The 20,478-nt window shown below is 44.6% G+C and overlaps 1 protein-coding gene across 1 annotated transcript in view; it reads left to right on the top strand.

The window, feature by feature from the left end:
• Nucleotides 1–8,291, top strand: part of EXD3 (exonuclease 3'-5' domain containing 3) — a 439,907-nt gene extending 431,616 nt beyond the window's left edge. The window contains exon 22 of the mRNA XM_040324501.1: nucleotides 5,430–8,291. Coding sequence (XP_040180435.1) covers nucleotides 5,430–5,719 — 290 coding nt within the window. The 3' untranslated portion in view covers nucleotides 5,720–8,291. The remainder of the gene's footprint in view (nucleotides 1–5,429) is intronic.
• The last annotated feature ends 12,187 nt before the right edge of the window (nucleotides 8,292–20,478 follow it).

Below are 20,478 nucleotides of genomic sequence, written 5' to 3'. Positions count from 1 at the left end.
ATAAAATGCAATGACACGTAAAAGTATTGAACACGCTGACTGAGTTCTAGTTCACAGCAGACGCAGTTGCGTTCAGTTCCGTGTGCTTTTTTTCTGCACTAAAAATGCATGCACATTGTGTTCCATGTATTCCAATGGCTCTGGTTTACACCAGTTCAGTAAGTTTCAGGTGCAGAAAAAACGGAACTGCATCTGATGTGAACTGGCCCTGAAATGTATTTACTACTCGGTAAAAAATCTTTTGCTGGTAATCTTTTGCTTCAAGACGCCTCCTGTATGGAGAAACTAGTCGCATGCGTTGCTCAGGTGTGATTTTGGCCCATTCTTCCACACAAACAGTCTTCAAATTTTGACGGTCCCGTGGGCCTCTTCTATGATCTGATCTTTAGTTCTTTCTATAGATGTTCTATTGGATTCAAGTCAGGTGATTGGCTGGGCAATTCAAGCAGATGTATTTTCTTTCTTTGAAACCAGTTGAGAGTTTCCTTGGCTTAGTGTTTGGGATCATTGTCTTGCTGAGATGTCCATCCTCGTTTCATCTTCATCATCCTGGTAGATGGCAGCAGACTTTTATCAAGAATGTCTTGGCACATTTTTCCTTCAACTACAGTGGGGATCGAAAGTTTGGGCACCCCAGGTAAAAATTTGTATTAATGTGCATAACGAAGCCAAGGAAAGATGGAAAAATCTCCAAAAGGCATCAAATTACAGATTAGACATTCTTATAATATGTCAAAAAAAGATAGATTTTATTTCCATCATTTACACTTTCAAAATTACAGAAAACAAAAAAATGGCATCTGCAAAAGTTTGGGCACCCTGCAGAATTTATAGCATGCACTGCCCCCTTTGCAAAGCTGAGACCTGCCAGTGTCATGGATTGTTCTCAATCATTGTCTAGGAAGACCAGGTGATGTCAATCTCAAAGGTTTTAAATGCCCAGACTCATCTGACCTTGCCCCAACAATCGGCACCATGGGATCTTCTAAGAAGTTGTCTAGAAAACTGAAACTGAAAATAGTTGACGCTCACAAAGCTGGAGAAGACTATAAGAAGATAGCAAAGCGTTTTCAGATGTCAATATCCTCTGTTCGGAATGTAATTAAGAAATGGCAGTCATCAGGAACAGTGGAAGTTAAAGCAAGATCTGGAAGACCAAGAAAAATATCAGACAGAACAGCTCGCAGGATTGTAAGAAAAGCAATTCAAAACCCACATTTGACTGCACGATCCCTCCAGAAAGATCTGGCAGACACTGGAGTTGTGGTACACTATTCCACTATAAAGAGATACTTGTACAAATATGGTCTTCATGGAAGAGTCATCAGAAGAAAACCTCTTCTACGTCCTCGCCACAAAAATCAGCGTTTGAACTTTGCAAATGAACATATAGACAAGCCTAAAGCATTTTGGAAACAAGTTCTGTGGACCGATGAGGTTAAAATATAACTTTTTGGCCGGAATGAGCAAAGGTACATTTGGAGAAGAAAGGGCACAGAATTTAATGAAAAATAACCTCTATCCAACTGTTAAGCATGGGGGTGGATCAATCATGCTTTGGGGTTGTATTGCAGCCAGTGGCACAGGGAACATTTCACGAAGAGAAGGAAAAATGGATTCAATAAAATTTCAGCAAATTTTGGATGGTAACTTGATGCCATCTGTGAAAAAGCTGAAGTTAAAGAGAGGATGGCTTCTACAAATGGATAATGATCCTAAACACACCTCAAAATCCACGGGGGATTACATCAAGAGGTGTAAACTGAAGGTTTTGCCATGGCCTTCACAATCTCCTGACCTCAACATAATTGAAAATCTATGGATAGACCTTAAAAGAGCAGTGTGTGACAGACAGCCCAGAATACTCAAAGAACTGGAAGAGTTTTGTAAGGAAGAATGGGCAAAGATACCTCAAACAAGAATTGAAAGACTCTTGGCTGGCTACAAAAAGCGTTTACAAGCTGTGATACTTGCCAAAGGGGGCAGTACAAGATATTAACTCTGCAGGGTGCCCAAACTTTTGCAGACGCCATTTTTTTGTTTTCTGTAATTTTAAAAGTGTAAATGATGGAAATAAAATCTAACTTTTTTTGACATATCATAAGAATGTCTAATCTGTATTTTGATGCCTTTTTGGAGATTTTTCCATCTTTCCTTGGCTTCATTATGCACATTAATACATTTTTTTACCTGGGGTGCCCAAACTTTCGATCCCCACTGTATATGAAGTTTGCCAGTACTGTATGCTAAAAAACAGCCCCCACCACGATGTTCCCACCTCCAAACGTCACTGTTGATATGGGGGTGTCTTTGGGGTGAGTTGCCATTTGACTTCCAAACATGCTGTGTATTATGGCATCCAAACTTTCATCTGACCAGACTATATTCTCCCAGTATTTCACAGGCTTGTCTAAATGTTGGGCAGCAAAGTTTAAACAAGTGCATACAGGCCATGGCGGTTGAGTGCATTACTTATTATTTTCTTTGAAACAATTGTACCTACTAACTCCAGGTCTTTCCGAATCTCTCCACAAGTGGCCCTTGGCTTTTGAACAACTTTTGAACAACTCAGAAATCTTGCGAGGAGCACCTGGTCATAGCTGGTTTATGGTGAAATTATGTTCTTTCCACTTACGGATTATGGCCCCAGCGGTACTCACCGGAACATTCAAGAGTTTGGCAATTCTTCTGTAACAAATGCCATCGGTATATTTTGCTACCATAAGGTTGTGATGGTCTTGAGAGAGCTCTTTGCTTTTACCCATCATAAGTCTAGACTGAACAGCTGATATTAATTTGCACCAACAAGGGACAGGATTGCTAGTTACTGATAGATTTCTGCTGGTATCTTGGCTTTCCATGATTTTTTGCGGCTCCCTTTTGTTGTGTGTTCAATACTTTTTCCCTGTGTCATTCCATTTTATTACACATAAATTCATTTCTGAACTTATTTGTTTTGGTTTCTTTGTATGTATGGATTGGATGGGTTGTTATCGACATGTGGCCACAGCCCCGCCCCGTCCCCTTTCTCTTCTCATTGGCTGACTGACTTTGACAGCAGTGGGAGCCAATGTCAATCACTGCTGTCTCAGCCAATGAGGAGGGGAGTCCCGGGCAGCCGAGACATTCCTACAACATCACTGGATCTATATAGGGCTCAGGTAAGTATTTGAGGGGCTGAAGGGGGCTGCTGCACACAGGCGTTTTTTTTTAACTTAAAGCTGAGAATGTATTAAGATAATAAACCTTCTGCCTTTACAACCACTTTAACATTAACAGACCTCGACAAGGTCACATCCGCCAAGCTGATCACATTCACACGCATATTGAAATAGCTTTTTTAACACAATAGATTTCCTTTAATTATCTTCCTTTCCCTTTTTCACAGTTATTCTCATTGCTTTGCCCTGGTCCTGGCTAGTTTTTCTAATACAGCTGACCTCCAGGCAGTTATAAAAAGAAAAACAAAGTTCATGTGGTTATGTGTTGGGAACATTTATATTTTTAAATTGCAGCTAGTTCCTGACTTTGTCTTGGCAACAGCCTCTTGAAATGCCTTATACAGCAGCACTCAGACCAGGAGAGGGAGAGGCAGCACCTGGAGCCAATCAAGTTCTGTGACAGTGCACATGTGCAGAGAGCAGAAAATAGGAGTGCTAGCAGAGTGACAACCTATATTCAGTGCTAAAATAAAAGAACCTTCCTATGCGCCACCACCACTCTGTTAAGATCAATAGATGATAGAGTGGTGAAAAGAGGTAAAGAACAAATAAAAAAATGAATAAAGAACGAGTAGCTGCTTAGCTGCTATCATTAATCGTACGTGTCCCCACATAAATACAAATACAGATATAAATGTATAAATAATGTGGCGCTTAAAGCGGTGTTCCGCAAAAAAATAAATAAAAAAAATTAAAGGCCTGCAGCTACACATACAGCAACTGCTGGCTTTTAATAAATGGACACTTGCCTGTCCTGGAGTCCAGCGATGTCGACACCCGCAGCTGATGTTTCCATCAGCTGTCAGGTGCTCCGCTGCCATTGCGGGTATGGAAACCCGGCAGTGTACCCTTTTCGGCCCCTCTCCTCTCTCCTATTGGCCCGGCGGCTGGGGGAGCCATGCAGTGACATCACGGCTCCGCGGCAGGGACTCCCAGAAGTGGGAAGGGATACCTGTCAAAGACGGCTATCCTATACCCCCCCCCCCCCCCGAAAGGTGCCGATTGTGGCACCGGAGGGGGGGGGTGGATAAGATAAGCAGAAGTTCCACTTTTTAATCTAATAGTTTAGCATACATAAAAGGCATAATATAAAAAAAAAATACTATTGTCTGCACAAGACATAAATCAATATACAACGATATATTACAAAATCATAAAAAATGCAAATAAATATTCATTCATTGAAGTGCAAGTGCTCCTGTTGCAATGCCCAATCAGTAGGCTGAGAATGTATTCCTGATCAAGCTGTACTGCTTCTGCAATGGAAGTCAGACTTTGCTGTTGGGCAAGGTTTATCTGGATCACAAAACTGGCTGCACAGAATTACAAATCCTTCACAAGTGAAATGGGGGAATCCCTCACGTGAAGCGATTGTGTTCTCCTTGCATGGGGGTGGGGGTAGCTGTCCCGGAGAACACAGTAATTATTGCTAGTGCCAATAATCATATGAAGAAATGCAACAGGCTGGTTGTACCCAAGTTGATCTATTAACCAGGGTACAATCAGCCTGCCCATACATGGTTCGAATCTTGGCCGGTTCCTGCTGAGCAAGCCAAAATTAGAACTGTCTATGACTGGCTTAAATTTACTTACCATCAGCATGATGTGTCCCTTGTGCTGCTGTATCCTTGTTAGGTGAAACCTTCATCCTCCAGAGTGACTCGCTGCCGTAATCTTCCGTTCTTCTCATCAAGAGTGCCCAACTATGCCCGCACTTTCACCTCAGTTCATCCATTTATAGATGCCGTAATACAGCATCTATGAATTAAACAGAATCTGTGATTGGAGGACGGGTGGATGATTCAGAGGTCTACCCCCTTTATTCGCAGGCTGTGTTTCATTGATGTAGTATTAACTTCTATGGCTGGAGGAACTGCCTGGAAAGGGCGGGCATATAATCGGCACTGATGAGTGCCAGACAAGGCTCACACCACATCAGCTAATTGTGGGGGGGCATCGAAAGAGAACGTTTTCACCTAAATGATAAGACGACAGCACAAGGGACATTTCACACTGATGGTAAGTAATGTCCAGTGTGCTGACTTTTTATTCATTTTAAAGATAACTTCGGCAATTCCGCCCTCTAAATGGTCAAGAGACAACATTAAACTGTTTCAACCTCTAATTGAGTGAAACAAAACAATGAATCTCATGTAATGTAACATTGGTGTGTTATCCTAATTATTTATGTCTTGCTCTCCTTCACAGACCCCCAGGAGCTTCAACCTGCCAGTCAGTCAGAATCATCAGACGGCAGCCAGGATCTTGAATGGATGAAGGACTTGGGCCTGTACCTCAACCTCCCCAGTGGAGCAAAAGTGCAGCTAAGCTCTGTCCCCGCAGGGATTGTGGAAAAGGTCTCCCTGTTCTTTTGCTGTAGTCAATGTGGCAAGATATTCTGGGAGGGGTCGCACTTTGGTCGGGTGGTGTCCCAGTTCAAGGAGGTTCTGGAAGATCAAGGAGAGTCTTTTTACCAGTCTGCCAGTCAGGGTCTGTGAATGGACAACGGTGGGACCAGATCTGTAAAATACATTGGAATGCCTGTGATTATTCACTTTATTTGTGCAAAGGAATCCTTACACTTTGATTATTAATGTATCTGTAGCCGAAACTTTTATTTTGTTTGAAAATTTTTATTTTTTTGCTGTGTCCCATTGGGAAGATTTTGCTTCACTTCCTGCCCAGAAGACACAAAAATAAGTGGGAAATCTCCCCAAAATAATGTAAAATGCTCTGTTATAGTTGTCACAGGAAGACATTCCCCTTACCACCCGTTCTGGTGACAACTGTATAATTTGGATTTCCCTTCACTTTCTGTTCCGATGTGAATGGTCACAAATAGAGGGGTGAATCTTCCCAATGGGTGAGAGATAGTTTAAAACCTCACCCAAACTCAGGGGTAGCAACCTTGGTACTCCAGGGTGAAACTACAAATCCCATCATGCTCTTTCACTGGGAGTCATGTCTGTGGTTGTCAAGGGTCTTTCAATGCCTCATTGGATTTGTAGTTTCTTCACACCTGGCGTGCCAAGGTTTCACTCTATCCAAACATTTAGGTGTAGATAAACTTCAATGGAGAGTATTTCCACTATAAAACATGGGAAGTAGTCAGTACAAATTTGATTAACACAACAATTATAATGACCCTTAAAGGGTTAGTACACCTTTACAAAAAATGCCTATGCAGGTAAGGGGTGCTTGTAGATAAAAAAAACAACTGTACAGCTCGGACTAAAGTTGAATAATGTCCTTGCTATAGGTGTAGGCCATTTATATACCTCCCAAAGCCTGGGTGAAATACTCCCAGGACTTTGCTAAGTGAGGCCTAGTCATTACTCAAACCTCCACCATCACAGGAATGAGCTCTTCAATCTCCATTCCATGCGTTTTCTCTCCCCTGATGGAGAAGTTCTGAACCCAGTGTTTGAGATGGAGGCGGTCAGCAGTAATGACTAGGCCTACTTGGCACTGTCCCGTCAACATCCTGGGAGTTTTTCAGTCAGGCTTCAGGAGGTACATGCATGGCCTACACCTATAGCAAGGGCATTATTCAACTTTAGTCAGAGCAGCGTAGCGTATTTTTATCTACAGACGCCCCTTATCTGCATAGGCATTTTTTTGGTAAAGGTGAACTAATATCAAACTAGCAACATTTGCAATGGGTGTTGCTTGAAGCAGCAGAGGGAGTCTAGTTATTAAGGGAGGCCTGTGCTCAGACAAATACCTAGACTGCTATTACAGGCCTCCTTCTGAAAATGCTTGGTTGTTATACTGATTCTTTGGCTTCTATACTTTTGGAGTCCTGGACCCACAACAAGCATGCAGGTAAAGATTTCTAATTTCACGTGTTGCCTGCATGTTCAGGGACAGAAATGATTACAGATTTAGGATCAGCGTGACAACTGTCCCTAGTGGGTGAAAATGAAGCTAAAGCCTCCCTGCAAAATGAAATTCTGCATCACTGCACCGTCTCGCCACCTCATCCTATCGGAGAACACCTTGCATTCATTGAGATAATGCAAAGCATTTTCTGAATGGCCCCCTTGCCGAGTGGCTGACCTCCTGTGTTCGGAATGTAGCAGGACATCCACTCAGCATGGGACAGGAAAGCAAGTGGTGGTCACTGGACCAGTGGTGACTACTTCAGTGATTTAAGCTGAACCAACGTAACTATGTAAACATTTCCATACCTAGAATTCTTCTTTAAGCACATACTTGGGTGGAACATCAACTCATGGACCTTCTTCAAGCATTCTTGTCCATATTTGGAGTTGATTTTGATGCCCCAAAAGTCTTGAGGCTTCCAAGCTTTAATAAAGGCATATTTAGTAAAGAAAAAGAATCCATAGCAGCCACAGTGAACTGAAATCTGGTTACTATTGTTTGTTGTCATCTCTGTCAAGTCACCTTGTGGTCCAACCATCTTTGTTGAGGAATGCTACAGTTTCCTCATGTCTTGCCTCCATCATTAATTGCTTTACGGTTATTTTTATTTTATTAGTTCTTATCAAATACTGTACTTTGTTTTTAAATTGGGTTTTTATTCTTCTGTTATATTTTAAGGGAGGTGTCTGCTATCAGCTATAAAGTGAAAAAGCCTTCTTTGTTTGTAGGTCGAGATGGAACATGGATTCAGCACCCGTCCTGGCTTTTCTGCCATTTGGCTTGATATCCTCTTTCATACTTAGCACTGCGGTCACACAGCACCCTCCCTTTACGGCAGGGGCTACCCTTCTCCATTAGCGGCAGTCCTTTTGGGCGACTCAAGGCTTCAGAGATGCTTTGCCAAGCAATTTAGCTACCCTACCATGACTTTACGTGGCACCTGGGGCAGGGCAGTCCAATGTTCCTTATCAGCCAGGAATTGGAGGGCAGTTTCCACTTTATAGCTGCAATATTTTAGATTTAGAAATACAAGACACTGATATTATTTTGTGGATGTTGGGTTAATCAGGAATTGCTGAACTTTAAATTGAATCTTTAATGTGCTGCTGCAGAACAAGTACTGTCATACTGTATCTGTACAGATGCCTGCATCTTTTGTAAATAAAGCAGATTCTGCTAAATCTATGTTCCTTGTACATTTGTAAAACTATCACCTAGAGAAATTTTCAGCCCAACCTGCCGAAAAGATACCTAAACTGAACAAAATATGGAGGCCATCTTTGATGCCTGGCTGTCATACTGATCTGTTGGCTTCAAAGCGGAGGTCCACCCAAAGGTCTCCGCTTATTTGCCTGGTTTTGACAGGTACCCGCTTCCACTTCCCCTGCTGTCAGGCCATTCACAAAGCGCAGCGCACTTGGAAACTGGCTGTGGAGCCGCAAGGCCAGTTTCTTTTACCTGAGATGGTAGCAGCAATACCCGTGAGCTGATTAAAAAATCAGCTGAGGTGAAGATACCGCAGGATTCCTGGACAGGTAAGTGTCCTAATATTTAAAGTCAGCAGCTGCAGAATTTGTAGTTGCTGACTTTTATTTTCTTCTGAAGGAGCCTTGAGGTCCACTTTAAAGGGGTTGTAAAGGTTCCCTATTTTTTTTTTTAAATGACAAACATACCATACTTACCTCCACTGTGCAGTTCGTTTTGCACAGAGTGGCCCCAATCCTTGTCTTCTGGGGTCCTTCGGTGGCTATCTTGACTCCTCCCCACATCAGCTTACCCCCCTGGGAAGCGCTCTCCCAAGGGGGTTAGCTTGCGGGCGCGCTCCTGAGTCTTGTCTTCGGCGTCCAGAGCTGCCAACTACAGGACTCGGCCCCCGCCCCCCGGCCCTCTTGTCATTGGTGTTGATTGACAGCAGCGGGAGCCAATTGCTGTGCTGCTAGCAATCTATCCACTGGAGAGCCGAGAAGCCATCGCGTTCACGACGCAGGACTTTCGAGGGTTCAGGTAAGTAAACGGGGGGCTGGGGGGCCTGTAAGTATCGGATGTTTTTTCACCTTAATGCATAGGATGCGTTAAGGTGAAAAAATGTGAAGCTTTACAACTCCTTTAAGTTTTTTCTGAGTTATGGAAGCCAAAGATGGACAACTAGGAGGGTAACACTACCAGAATAAGTGGTGTCATCTTGTGGGTACTTGGACAGAGTTGCAAATCATTTGGTAAATAAGACTGATCACAGCCTACAGAAAGTTCAGGTTTAAACAATCCATTAAAGGATAAGTCCACCTTAACACTAAAATCTCTACATCTACAGACATCCACAATCTAACACTAGCCTATTTAACGCTGTAAAGAAGAAATTAGTATACAAACCTTATATTTAAGCTGATCCGATCCCACGCTGAGCTGTCAGCTGCGGCTTCGCTGTGGAGGCGGGTGCAGAGGAGGAAGCTGACAACGGAATCCCCATAGTTAGTCTATGGATGACGTCACTTCCATTAATTTCACAGCTGTTGTCGGCCATGTCCTCCATAGAGCTTCCGCCGCTGGAGATCGGTTTGGAGTGGCTTTAGAAAAGGCATGTATACTATTTTTCTTTACTTGGTTAGATATAGGTTAGTGTTAGATCTAGGGGTGAAACGGATTAAAATCTCACGGTTAGGATCGTTCTTTGGATCAGAGTCACGGATCGTAATTTTTTTTCGATCACCTCCATATATAGTCCCCACTGTAATGTCCACATCTCCCCCACTGTAATATCCACGTCGTCTCCCTCGCTGTAATGTCCACATCATCTCCCCCACTGTAATATCCACATCTCCCCCACTGTAATATCCACATCTCCCCCACTGTAATATCCACATCTCCCCCACTGTAATATCGTCATCCCCCCCACTGTAATATCCACATCATCTCCCCCACTGTAATATCCACAGACATCTCCCCCACTGTAATATCCACATCTCCCCCACTGTAATATCCACGTCATCTCCCCCACTGTAATATCCACGTCATCTCCCCCACTGTAATATCCACGTCATCTCCCCCACTGTAATATCCACGTCATCTCCCCCACTGTAATATCCACGTCATCTCCCCCACTGTAATATCCACGTCATCTCCCCCACTGTAATATCCACGTCATCTCCCCCACTGTAATATCCACGTCATCTCAGCACTGTAATGTCCACGTCATCTCCGCACTGTAATATCCACATCATCTTCCCACTGTAATATCCATGTCATCTCCCCCACTGTAATATCCATGTCATCTCCCCCACTGTAATATCCATGTCATCTCCCCCACTGTAATATCCATGTCATCTCCCCCACTGTAATGTCCACGTCATCTCCCCCACTGTAATGTCCACGTCATCTCCCCCACTGTAATGTCCACGTCATCTCCGCACTGTAATGTCCACGTCATCTCCCCCACTGTAATGTCCACATCTCACCTAGGCCGCCGCGGCCGGGTGTACCAAGATGGCCGCGGCTCTGGAGCTAGGCCGAAGCCGCAGCCTTTCCTATGGCTACAATCCGCGGATCTCGTGGTGTGCCGGTCCGAACGCTACGACCCGCTTGGATCACGGATCAATGATGATCCGTTGTAACCCTAGTTAGATCATGGATGTCTGTATATGTAGAGATTTTAGTGTTAGGATGGACTTTTTTTTTTTTTGTCCATGGATCGAAATTTGCCTGGTTCAGCAGGGACCATGTATGGACAGAGAGGTTGTACAAAAGTCAATCTACTGATTAGCCTTTAAACAACAACCCTGGTGGAATTTACTTGTGAAAATGCTTCGATACCTTTGATTTGAGCTAATACAAAAGAAATGGGCTCAAATTGCACTGCAAAGAATTGCATTTGATTTGTACAGAAATGCGGGGCGATTCCTGTCCGCATCACGTGCAGTTTCCCGCGCCACTCCTGTGTGAACCCAGGCTTGTCATTGTGACTTCTCAATTCATTTTGTGTGGGATCAAATTGCACTATAAAGGTATCAGTACTCAGTATCAGTGAGTACTTGTGTTCAAGTATTGGCACTTGTACTCGCGGGTAAAAAAAAAATGTATTGGTGCAACCCTACTATGCAATCTTTATCTCTTTTAGGTAGAGTTTGCACAGGACATTCCTCCACTCCCCACACCTAAACAGAGCAGCAGGGAAGTGAAAGCAATGATTAGACACTGCTGGGGGGAGCTATGGTAAAATGAACCTGCGTCTTTGCCCCATGTGTGCTGTGGGTAAGTAATGAGAATGCAGATTTTTTTATGTTACACACACAGATTTCCTAATCAGGAGCTTGTGGAAGTGAGTAGTTCAGGAAATGACAATGTTCCCCTCCAAACCATGGCATGCCAGCTTCTAACAGACACAGATAAAGTGAACCTGAACAGGTTTCTCCATAAGATTTCCCTTCACTTCCTGCTTACAGGGACAAATAAGGTAAATCTCCCACACAGACTGCAATAAAGAAAAAAGAAAACGGCAGAGGTTCTAACCCCCTCCCCACTTTAAGAACTAACATAAATAATATTTTTAAATATAACTTGTTCATGCAGCCAAATACACTATGGGGATGCTGAGAGTTTTAAATTCCTTAGATCTGCCCAGTTTGTCATAAGAGAGAGATATATGGAGGATTCCATTGCTGACTCGTCATTTTCAAATGCTAAACCTTGGACTTCAATACTTCTCAGACAGCGACCCAGAACAAACATGCAATAAGGGCTTCAGGCTCTTATCTGATCCTCATATTTGCATACATGTTGCTGACTCAGAATAAAAGCCAGGCAACTAGCATTTTCAGTGGGAGGTCACCTTAAATCTGACAGTGTTACTTTAAAGTGGATCTTTACTTTCACAATCAACATTGATTATTTTTTAATCCTCATGCTGCTAGCATTAGTAAATAGATGGGAAAGTATATTAGATTTACTTTTTTTTTTTTTTTTTTTTTTTTTTACATTTCTTCAGTTACTTCCTGGTTTCTGGCCTAGGCAAATGATGTCATACATCCCAGGAGTCTTCAGGAGGGGGAAGAGGGTCTTTCTCAGCCAAGCACACCCTCCTGCCTGCATGCATGCTTGAGGTAAGGGCAGATTTATTCCAGGAAGAAAATGCTAAATGAATCATTTGCCCTTACTCAAAATGGCCACCGACAGAAATGCTAGGGGTGTGTTTTTCAAAGTAATTTGAAAAAAATAAAGCATGGAGACATGGATAGATGGGGAGTTTGCTTTGAAAATCAATAATGAATAAAATGGGGTTTTTGGTTTATGGTGCTCAGATGTAGTGAAGATTAAGTCTATGTTTCTGCTAGTGCAACTTGTCATGTGACTTTTGGACACAAAGTCGCATGACAAGTCGCAGCCCATTGAATTCAGTGGCACCCGTTCCAATCTAAGTGACTTTGAAAAGGTTTATGTGTCTTATCGAGCTGGTTCCTCCATCGATATGGTTCCTGCCTCGACTGCGCAGTAGGAGGCCACGGAAATCTCCGAGCCTCAACAGCTGATTGTCAGCTTAGACGAGCTCGCTCCCGCTGCCTGAAGCCTGCTTATACACGGCGCTCTATAGTACACTCCGCTCTACACAGCAAGGGGCGGATATGATATTCAGCAGGTCTTTTTTGATTGGCTATCCACGCCGCTCTATACAGCAAGGGGAGGATGTGAGACATCTAATTTATTGAGAAAAAAACATCCCCCCAAAAAGGACTGCTCAGTATCGCATCCGCCTCTTGCTGTAAAGAGCGGTGTGGATAACCAATCAAAAAAGCACTGCTGAATACCACATCCGCCCCTTGCTGGCCCTTGCTGGCCCTTGCTGTCCCTTGCTGTGTAGAGCGGTGTGTATAGAGTGTATAATCTGCCATCGGGAGCAAGCGCGTCTACAGCTGATGAACATCTGTTCCCGCTCGGAGGTTTCCTTCGGCTCGGATTGCGCCTGCGCACTTTGGAGGGAACCATATCGATGGTAGGAACCAGCTCGCCAGAACACCTGCACTACTTTGATGCGACTTTAATCCAGAGAGTGTAAAGTTGGATCAAAGCTGCACTCAAAGTCGCACTCTAAATCGTGCAACTTTGGGGTCGCAATAGTGGAAACGTAGACTTAATCAGCATTGTTCCACTGTAACATGAAGAAATAATTCTGGATGGCTGCACTTCCAAAAATCCTTTTATTGAAGCTTCATATGACAAGTGGTTGACAGATGGAGCAGGGGACAAAGAGGTAGACGCGTTTTGCTTCAGTATCAGCGCTTAGTCATTACCATTACCTGTTCCACTGTAGCTGGAGATCTACAGGTAGACAAAAGGCTACCAGGGAATCCAGGGACTAGTAGTCCCACAACTACATGCTAACCAATGTCCACCTGGATAATGAAGTCTTCCTTAATGACCACTGCCAACTGGTCCATGCTGAGACTTCAATAAATGATCGATCTCCTCAAATAGGAATAGTTGATTTATAGCCCACAACCCATGCGATCAATATGGGGAAGTGTTTTTTCATTTGATAGCTCGTAACTTACGATTGTAAATTATTGATCGCATCCCTGTTTCCATTAGGCAATCTCACAATCTGATCGATCAAAGTCCAATCGTATTAACGAACAAATGTCCTTGTTGCTGCCTGCGTATTGATGCAAAATGATTGATAATATTCCGCCTTGGCCGATCAGCTCAGTTTGATCAAATCTGGCAAATGCTGAATCCAAATCAATTCGGTTTGATTGTGGATTTGATCGAATCCCACATCGATTGGATAAAACAATTGAAACGTGTGTGGCCACCAATAGAGTTGTGAGTAATTGTTGGAGAATCCTTAGGAATGGGAATTTCGTCCTTTTAGAATTCTGCAACGTGTTCTGAAGCCGGCCATTCAAGCAAGATACTATAAAAACACACATGAACCGAGAGAGAGTTCTGTATTAAGAAATACTGAAATGCAAAGGTTCATATACTTTTTCCTTCTGTGACTTTGATTGATTAGAGTGGTTGTCAACCTCAGACATAAAATATGAACAAAGCATATCCCTCTATAGTGTGTACTTGTCTCAATTTAGAGCACTGAGGCTCCTTTCACACGGGCGCCTACGTTAAACAGATTCCGCTTGCGGGGGATCGTTCCGCTGATCTGGGTAGGCAGTGACAGGTCCATCTCCACTCACTGTGCAGACCGGAGATAGATCCAGTCCCGCTCTCCACCTGTCCATTTTCATTCGATCATATACTATTCGATCCGCCAGACGGATGGAAAATAGGATCTCCATTCATCTGGATTTTGCAGATCGGATAGCGGATAAGGGTGAATGGAGGGTCCGCCTGAAAAACTGACAGGTGGACCTGATTGGACAGCCCATGTTAAAGGGCCCCTAGACCCTCTAAAAAGAGCCTGAAAACAACCTCTTATTCTGTGCAGTGAGTGCTTTCACACTGGAGCGGTGCGCTTGCGGGACGTTCGGAAAAGCATCTTTGGGGCAGCTTGGGAGCGCTGTATTTAGCACTTCCAAAACAAGCTGCCCATTGCACTGAGTGGGCATCGCTTCCAAAGCGCCTTAAAAGCATTTTGAAAGCGCAGCAAATTATCTTTTTTTTAAAGGTAACAACCGCCCTGCCAGCGAGCTGATTCCGATCGCCTTGTACATGCAATCGGAATATCCGATGAAAAAAGTCAGACAGAATTTTTTCATCGGATATTCCGACCGTGTGGGGGCCCCATAGGATTTTTTTCCATCGGAAAAATTGAAAAAAATCCTATCAGAAATTCCGATTGTCTGTGTGGACCTCCGGCGGAGAAAAAAACACGCATGCTCAGAATCGGGTCGACGCATGCTCGGGAGCATTGAACTTAATTCTTCTCGGCTCGTCGTAGTCTTTTACGTCACCGCATTTTGGACGGTCGGGATTTGGTCTGACAGTTTGTATGCAAGACGGCTTGAACGGAATTCCGACGGAAAATTCCATCAGATTTTATCCCATCGGAAATTCCGATCGTGTGTACAGGGCATTAGTGTAATTTCTGTCTGCTGTTTCATTTCTCTGCTATTGGCATGAGTCACAACTGACAAGGTTTTCTGACACCCAAGAAATAAAAGGTGACGGGAGGGACCTCCAGCACACAGTCTGTGATTGACAGCCTCAGCTCTGTTCCGGTGTAAAGGGGGGGGGGTGTCCCTTCCCTCCAATGAGCTGCCGGAACTTTCCTCGCTGAGCTCTGAGTGTAATTTTAGCTCTTTGTCCCCTGTTTTCTGACAGCTCAGACAAGCTTTATAAATTCTGAACTTTGAACAGATGTAGAGTAGACAGGTACAACTTATGCAATGTATGTAATCACTTGGCACCAGCACTGTCACATGGGAGATAGGCAGTGAGTCAGACGCTCACCCGTACACACGACTGTTTTACGGGTTCTAAAAAATTAAGTTTTTTACTTTTTTTTTTTAATGTCATTAAAAACGATCGTGTGTGGGCTTCAGAGCATTTTTCGGGTTTTGAAAAACGTCCATAAAAAAATTCGAACATAACATGCTCTATTTTTTCATGACGTTTTAAACGATGTAGTTTTTTAGGTTGTAAAAAATGGTCGTGTGTGGGCTTTAACGTCATGAAAAATCCACGCATGCTCAGAAGCAAGTTATGAGGGAGCGCTCGTTCTGGTAAAACTAACGTTCGTAATGGAGTAAGCACATTCATCACGGTGTAACAGACAGAAAAGCGCTAATCGTCTTTTACGAACAGGAAATCAGCCAATACGACTTCAAACTCGTGCGATTTTGCCACGATTTGGGATCAGTACAACTTTGACTTTGCCACAACTTTGGCATTAACCAATAAAAACATACATGGTGTGAGGCAATTCATTTTCCTGCCACCGGAAGAAGAGAAGGAGAAGCAGAGGCGGAGAAGACGTTGATATTGGGTACATCCCATCATTGCCAATTGTGAAGATAGGGGTCAATTTTGGGTCCTCTATAATGAAGAATGAGAAGAATGCTCCTTACATTGGTGGTCCGTTGGAAGGATGTCCCTTACATTGGTGGTCAGTGAGAAGAATGCTCCTAACATTGGTGGTCAGTGGGAAGAATGTCCCTTACATTGGTGGTCAGTGGGAAGAATGTCCCTTACATTGGTGGTCAGTGAGAAGAATGCTCCTAACATTGGTGATCAGTGAGAAGAATGCTCCTCACATTGGTGATCAGTGGGAAGAAGGAGGAGGACACACCCTAGGAGCTCTCTGAGAGAACCAACCCTTTTCAAGCCTGGGCCTTGCCTGCTAGCTTGGCCCAGGAATAATGCCTGATCCTGGGGGAGGCCCCGGGACGGATCCCCCTGATGATACGGGGCCTAGTGAGGAGGAGGTGGAGGATCTGTCTGTAGGTCCAGGCCCTGCTGTGGATGCGAATGTCTTCAGTCAGAAGAGCATTGATCGTTTTAGGGCGATTGGAAGAGCTGAAGAAAAACTTAACATTTTGAAGGCTGAACACAAATCTTTCAAAATCGAGTATTTCCAGGCCTGGAGTAAAAATCGTTTGGCCATGAAGCCTGAGTTGCAGGAATTGGAGGAAAAGGTAAAGGAACAATCTTTATTATTGGAAAAGCTGAAGGATAAAAGTGGAGAAAAGTTTGATAATGAAAGGAGATTTGCCAGCCAGACAGCAAGTTCCAGGGACCAGCGAGAGCCTCAGATAATGGATGACGCGGGCCCATCTGCCTCTGCACCTCTTCCTCCATGTCAGGGCTTGGAATCGCCGATGGCAACCAGCCAGGGGGTTGAGAGTGGGCATGGCACCCTGAAATGTATCCAGGAGATGGAGTCACCCCTGAGAGCAAACAAGCCTGCTTTTACAGAAGTCCCTGAAGCCAAGCCAGTACAGGTGGAGAAATGTCAGCACACCTCACTGTCTTCCAACATGTCTGCCCAATCTGCTGTGGTGGACGGTGTCCTGACTGAGGAGCAGAAGGGGAAGGCCTTGTGCAGAGCGCTGCCTGGAGTTTCTGCTGGAACCTGTAGTTCCTCTGTACAAGGTATGCCTGTTACTAGCAATGAGATTGCCTCACCTGAGCCTCCCTGTGGTGGGGGAGGGGATCAGCATATTGCACCATGTGCAGTGGAAGAAGCAATGGAGGTTTCACCTGTTGCAGTGTCAGACCAGCCTGCACTATCCCCTGATGACAACCCTGTCCTGACAGAAGAGAACCGACCAGCTGAAGCTTCTACAAGCACAGCAGTGGGAACTGACACTGCTAGGAAGACTGCAGGAACTGTGAATATTCCAGCAAGTTCTAAGAATGACAGTAATGATAAAACAATGGATGTGGTGGGTGGTGAAGGGGTTAATACTGCTGGGAAAAATCAAAATGACATTCCTCCCCTTGCTCAGCAGAGGAAAGACTCACCGATTGTTCAGACCAAATCTGTGCAATCGATATCTGCTGCAAATGTGTCAGATGGTTCAAAACAAACCAATGTTTTATCTGCTGGGAGCTACGCATCAGTTTTGGGGAATCGCACCAAGGAGGGTGGGGGGAATGGTGCAAATGTTGGTGGTCACAATTTGGGGGGGTTTAGTGGTGGGATGGTTGGTGGGTATAAGCGGAGAAATGTGGTCCAGTTGAAGTGGGAGGGGGAGGGGACCCCACCAGTAAGGGGGAGGGTGGCAGAGTTGATCCTGGAAATGGGGTTCAAAGTCGCAGACATTTTTGCTTTGATTTGTCCCGTTGGGAGTTGGGAATTTGATTTGTCCTTTGTAAAGCCTGAGGGTCTGGATTTATTTTGGGAACGTTTTAGGGGGCGCAGGGACCTTCCGCAGTGGAATGGTTGGATGCCAAAGGTGGTTTCCAGGCAGCCTCTAATAAAATCAGTGACGATCCTTGTGCGTAACGAATCCATCCCAGAAGCTGATTTGTTAGTATGGTTACGCCGGTATGGTGAGGTCCTCGCTCCACTGCGGAAGGTCCTTGATCAGCATGGGATATGGACAGGGGCCTGGACAGTGTCACTAAAATTGGGGGTGCAGGGAAATGTTGTTCAACATCTGCCCTGTTCAGCCTTTCTGGGGAGGGACAGGCTGACCATTTTTTACCAGGGTCAGCCTAAGGTGTGCAATAAATGTGGTGACAAGGGCCATTTTGCCTCCACCTGCACCCGCAAGAAATGTTCTTTGTGCCAGGAGCTTGGCCATTTGGCTAAAGACTGTACTGACATTCGGTGCAATTTGTGCCAAAAACTTGGTCACCCGTACAGTCAATGCCCGGAGGCATTACATAACCTGCCAGGGTTGGAGGCTGAGCTGCAGAGGCTGGATAAGGAGGATGAGGCCACTGAAACTCTTGTTGTCCCTCCTGTGTCTGTGACATCTGTTTCTGTTCCCCCTAGTGATGTGGTCCCTGAGTCTGTCCCTCCTGTGTCTGTGACATCTGTTTCTGTTCCCCTTAGTGATGTGGTCCCTGAGTCTGTCCCTTCTGTGTCTGTGACATCTGTTTCTGTTCCCCCTAGAGATGTGGTCCCTAAATCTGTCCCTCCTGTCCCTAATCCATCTATTCGTAGATCCTCCAGACTGGCGGAGGCTGCTGGGGGGGCAGGTTTAGCGGATCTTCCCACTCAGCCTCCAGTCCCTGCCCCTCGGCAGCGCAAGCGTGGTCAGGGGAATGTGGGGGTGCTGGATGGGGGTGGGGCTGATGGAAGGGTGTCCGTACCCCATGTTTCACATTCCATTGATGGGGATTCGGATGAGGAGGGGTGGGAGAAGATTAGGAGGAGGAAGAAAATGAAGAGAAAGACAAGAAAACCGGTCGTCTCTTCCTCAGAGTCGGATCCAGGAGGGGTTCCCCTTGGTAACACCTTTAATGTGTTGTCAGGTGAAAAGATGTCTTTGTCTTCTTCTTTTTCATCTATGGATGAGTCACGTTGTTTGAAGAGAGCGGTTTCTGGTGATGAGAGTGTGGTGAAGGTCAAGAAACGACTACCCCAATCATCCTGATGGCAGTTCCCCCTCCGATAAAGGTGGCGACCATTAATGTCGCCAGCATTAAATCTGCAAGAGCTCGTGATATGGCCTTATTTTTGCTCAGCGAGTTTGATGCCGAGATTTTATTTTTGCAAGAGACCTGGCTCCATACTTTGGCCGATGTCCACCTGGCAAAAGGGGAGTGGAGATGCGGTCCCTCCTTTTGGTCTCTTGCGGCTGAGCCCTGCAGCGGAGTTGCGGTACTTTTTGAAACCGATATGGTAACGCGCCGGCGGGTAATTGAGGTAGAAATAGGTGGATGCATGGTGTTGGACGTTTCTTAGAAGGGCTGCATGCATAATGGGTGCGGGTTTGTTTCTTGACCTTGCAGGTTTGTCTGGTGTAGTGGTGTGAGTTGTATTAAGATTTACTTTCCTGGTGATTACATGATTTTTGCTTTGCTGTAAAGTCTTTTGTTTGAGAGCAGATTTGCTATATTTATTTTCAATTATGTAAATATGTGTATATTTATGTATATCTTATAGTGATTTTATGCTTTTTGTTTGCAAGACTTTTAATAAACAAAATTGGGAAGAATGCTTCTTACATTGGTGATCAGTGGGAAGAATGTCCCTTACATTGGTGGTCAGTGAGAAGAATGCTCCTAACATTGGTGGTCAGTGGGAAGAATGCTTCTTACATTGGTGATCAGTGGGAAGAATGTCCCTTACATTGGTGGTCAGTGAGAAGAATGCTCCTAACATTGGTGGTCAGTGGGAAGAATGCTTCTTACATTGGTGATCAGTGGGAAGAATGTCCCTTACATTGGTGGTCAGTGAGAAGAATGCTCCTAACATTGGTGGTCAGTGGGAAGAATGCTTCTTACATTGGTGATCAGTGGGAAGAATGTCCCTTACATTGGTGGTCAGTGAGAAGAATGCTCCTAACATTGGTGGTCAGTGGGAAGAATGCTTCTTACATTGGTGATCAGTGGGAAGAATGTCCCTTACATTGGTGGTCAGTGGGAAGAATGCTCCTTACATTGGTGGTCAGTGGGAAGAATGCTCCTTACATTGGTGGTCAGTGGGAAGAATGTCCCTTACATTGGTGGTCAGTGGGAAGAATGCTCCTTACATTGGTGGTCAGTGGGAAGAATGCTCCTTACATTGGTGGTCAGTGAGAAGAATTCTTCTTACATTGGTGGTCAGTGGGAAGAATGCTCCTTACATTGGTGGTCAGTGAGAAGAATGCTTCTTACATTGGGGGTCAGTGGGAAGAATGTCCCTTACATTGGTGGTCAGTGGGAAGAATGCTCCTTACATTGGTGGTCAGTGGGAAGAATGCTCCTTACATTGGTGGTCAGTGAGAAGAATGCTCCTTACATTGGTGGTCAGTGGGAAGAATGTCCCTTACAT

Source organism: Rana temporaria, chromosome 9 (genome assembly GCF_905171775.1).
Source record: "Rana temporaria chromosome 9, aRanTem1.1, whole genome shotgun sequence".
In the NCBI taxonomy this organism is placed as follows: domain Eukaryota; kingdom Metazoa; phylum Chordata; class Amphibia; order Anura; family Ranidae; genus Rana; species Rana temporaria.
The sequence above is the reverse complement of the archived record's forward strand: the minus strand, read 5'-3'. Positions and strand labels throughout refer to the sequence as shown.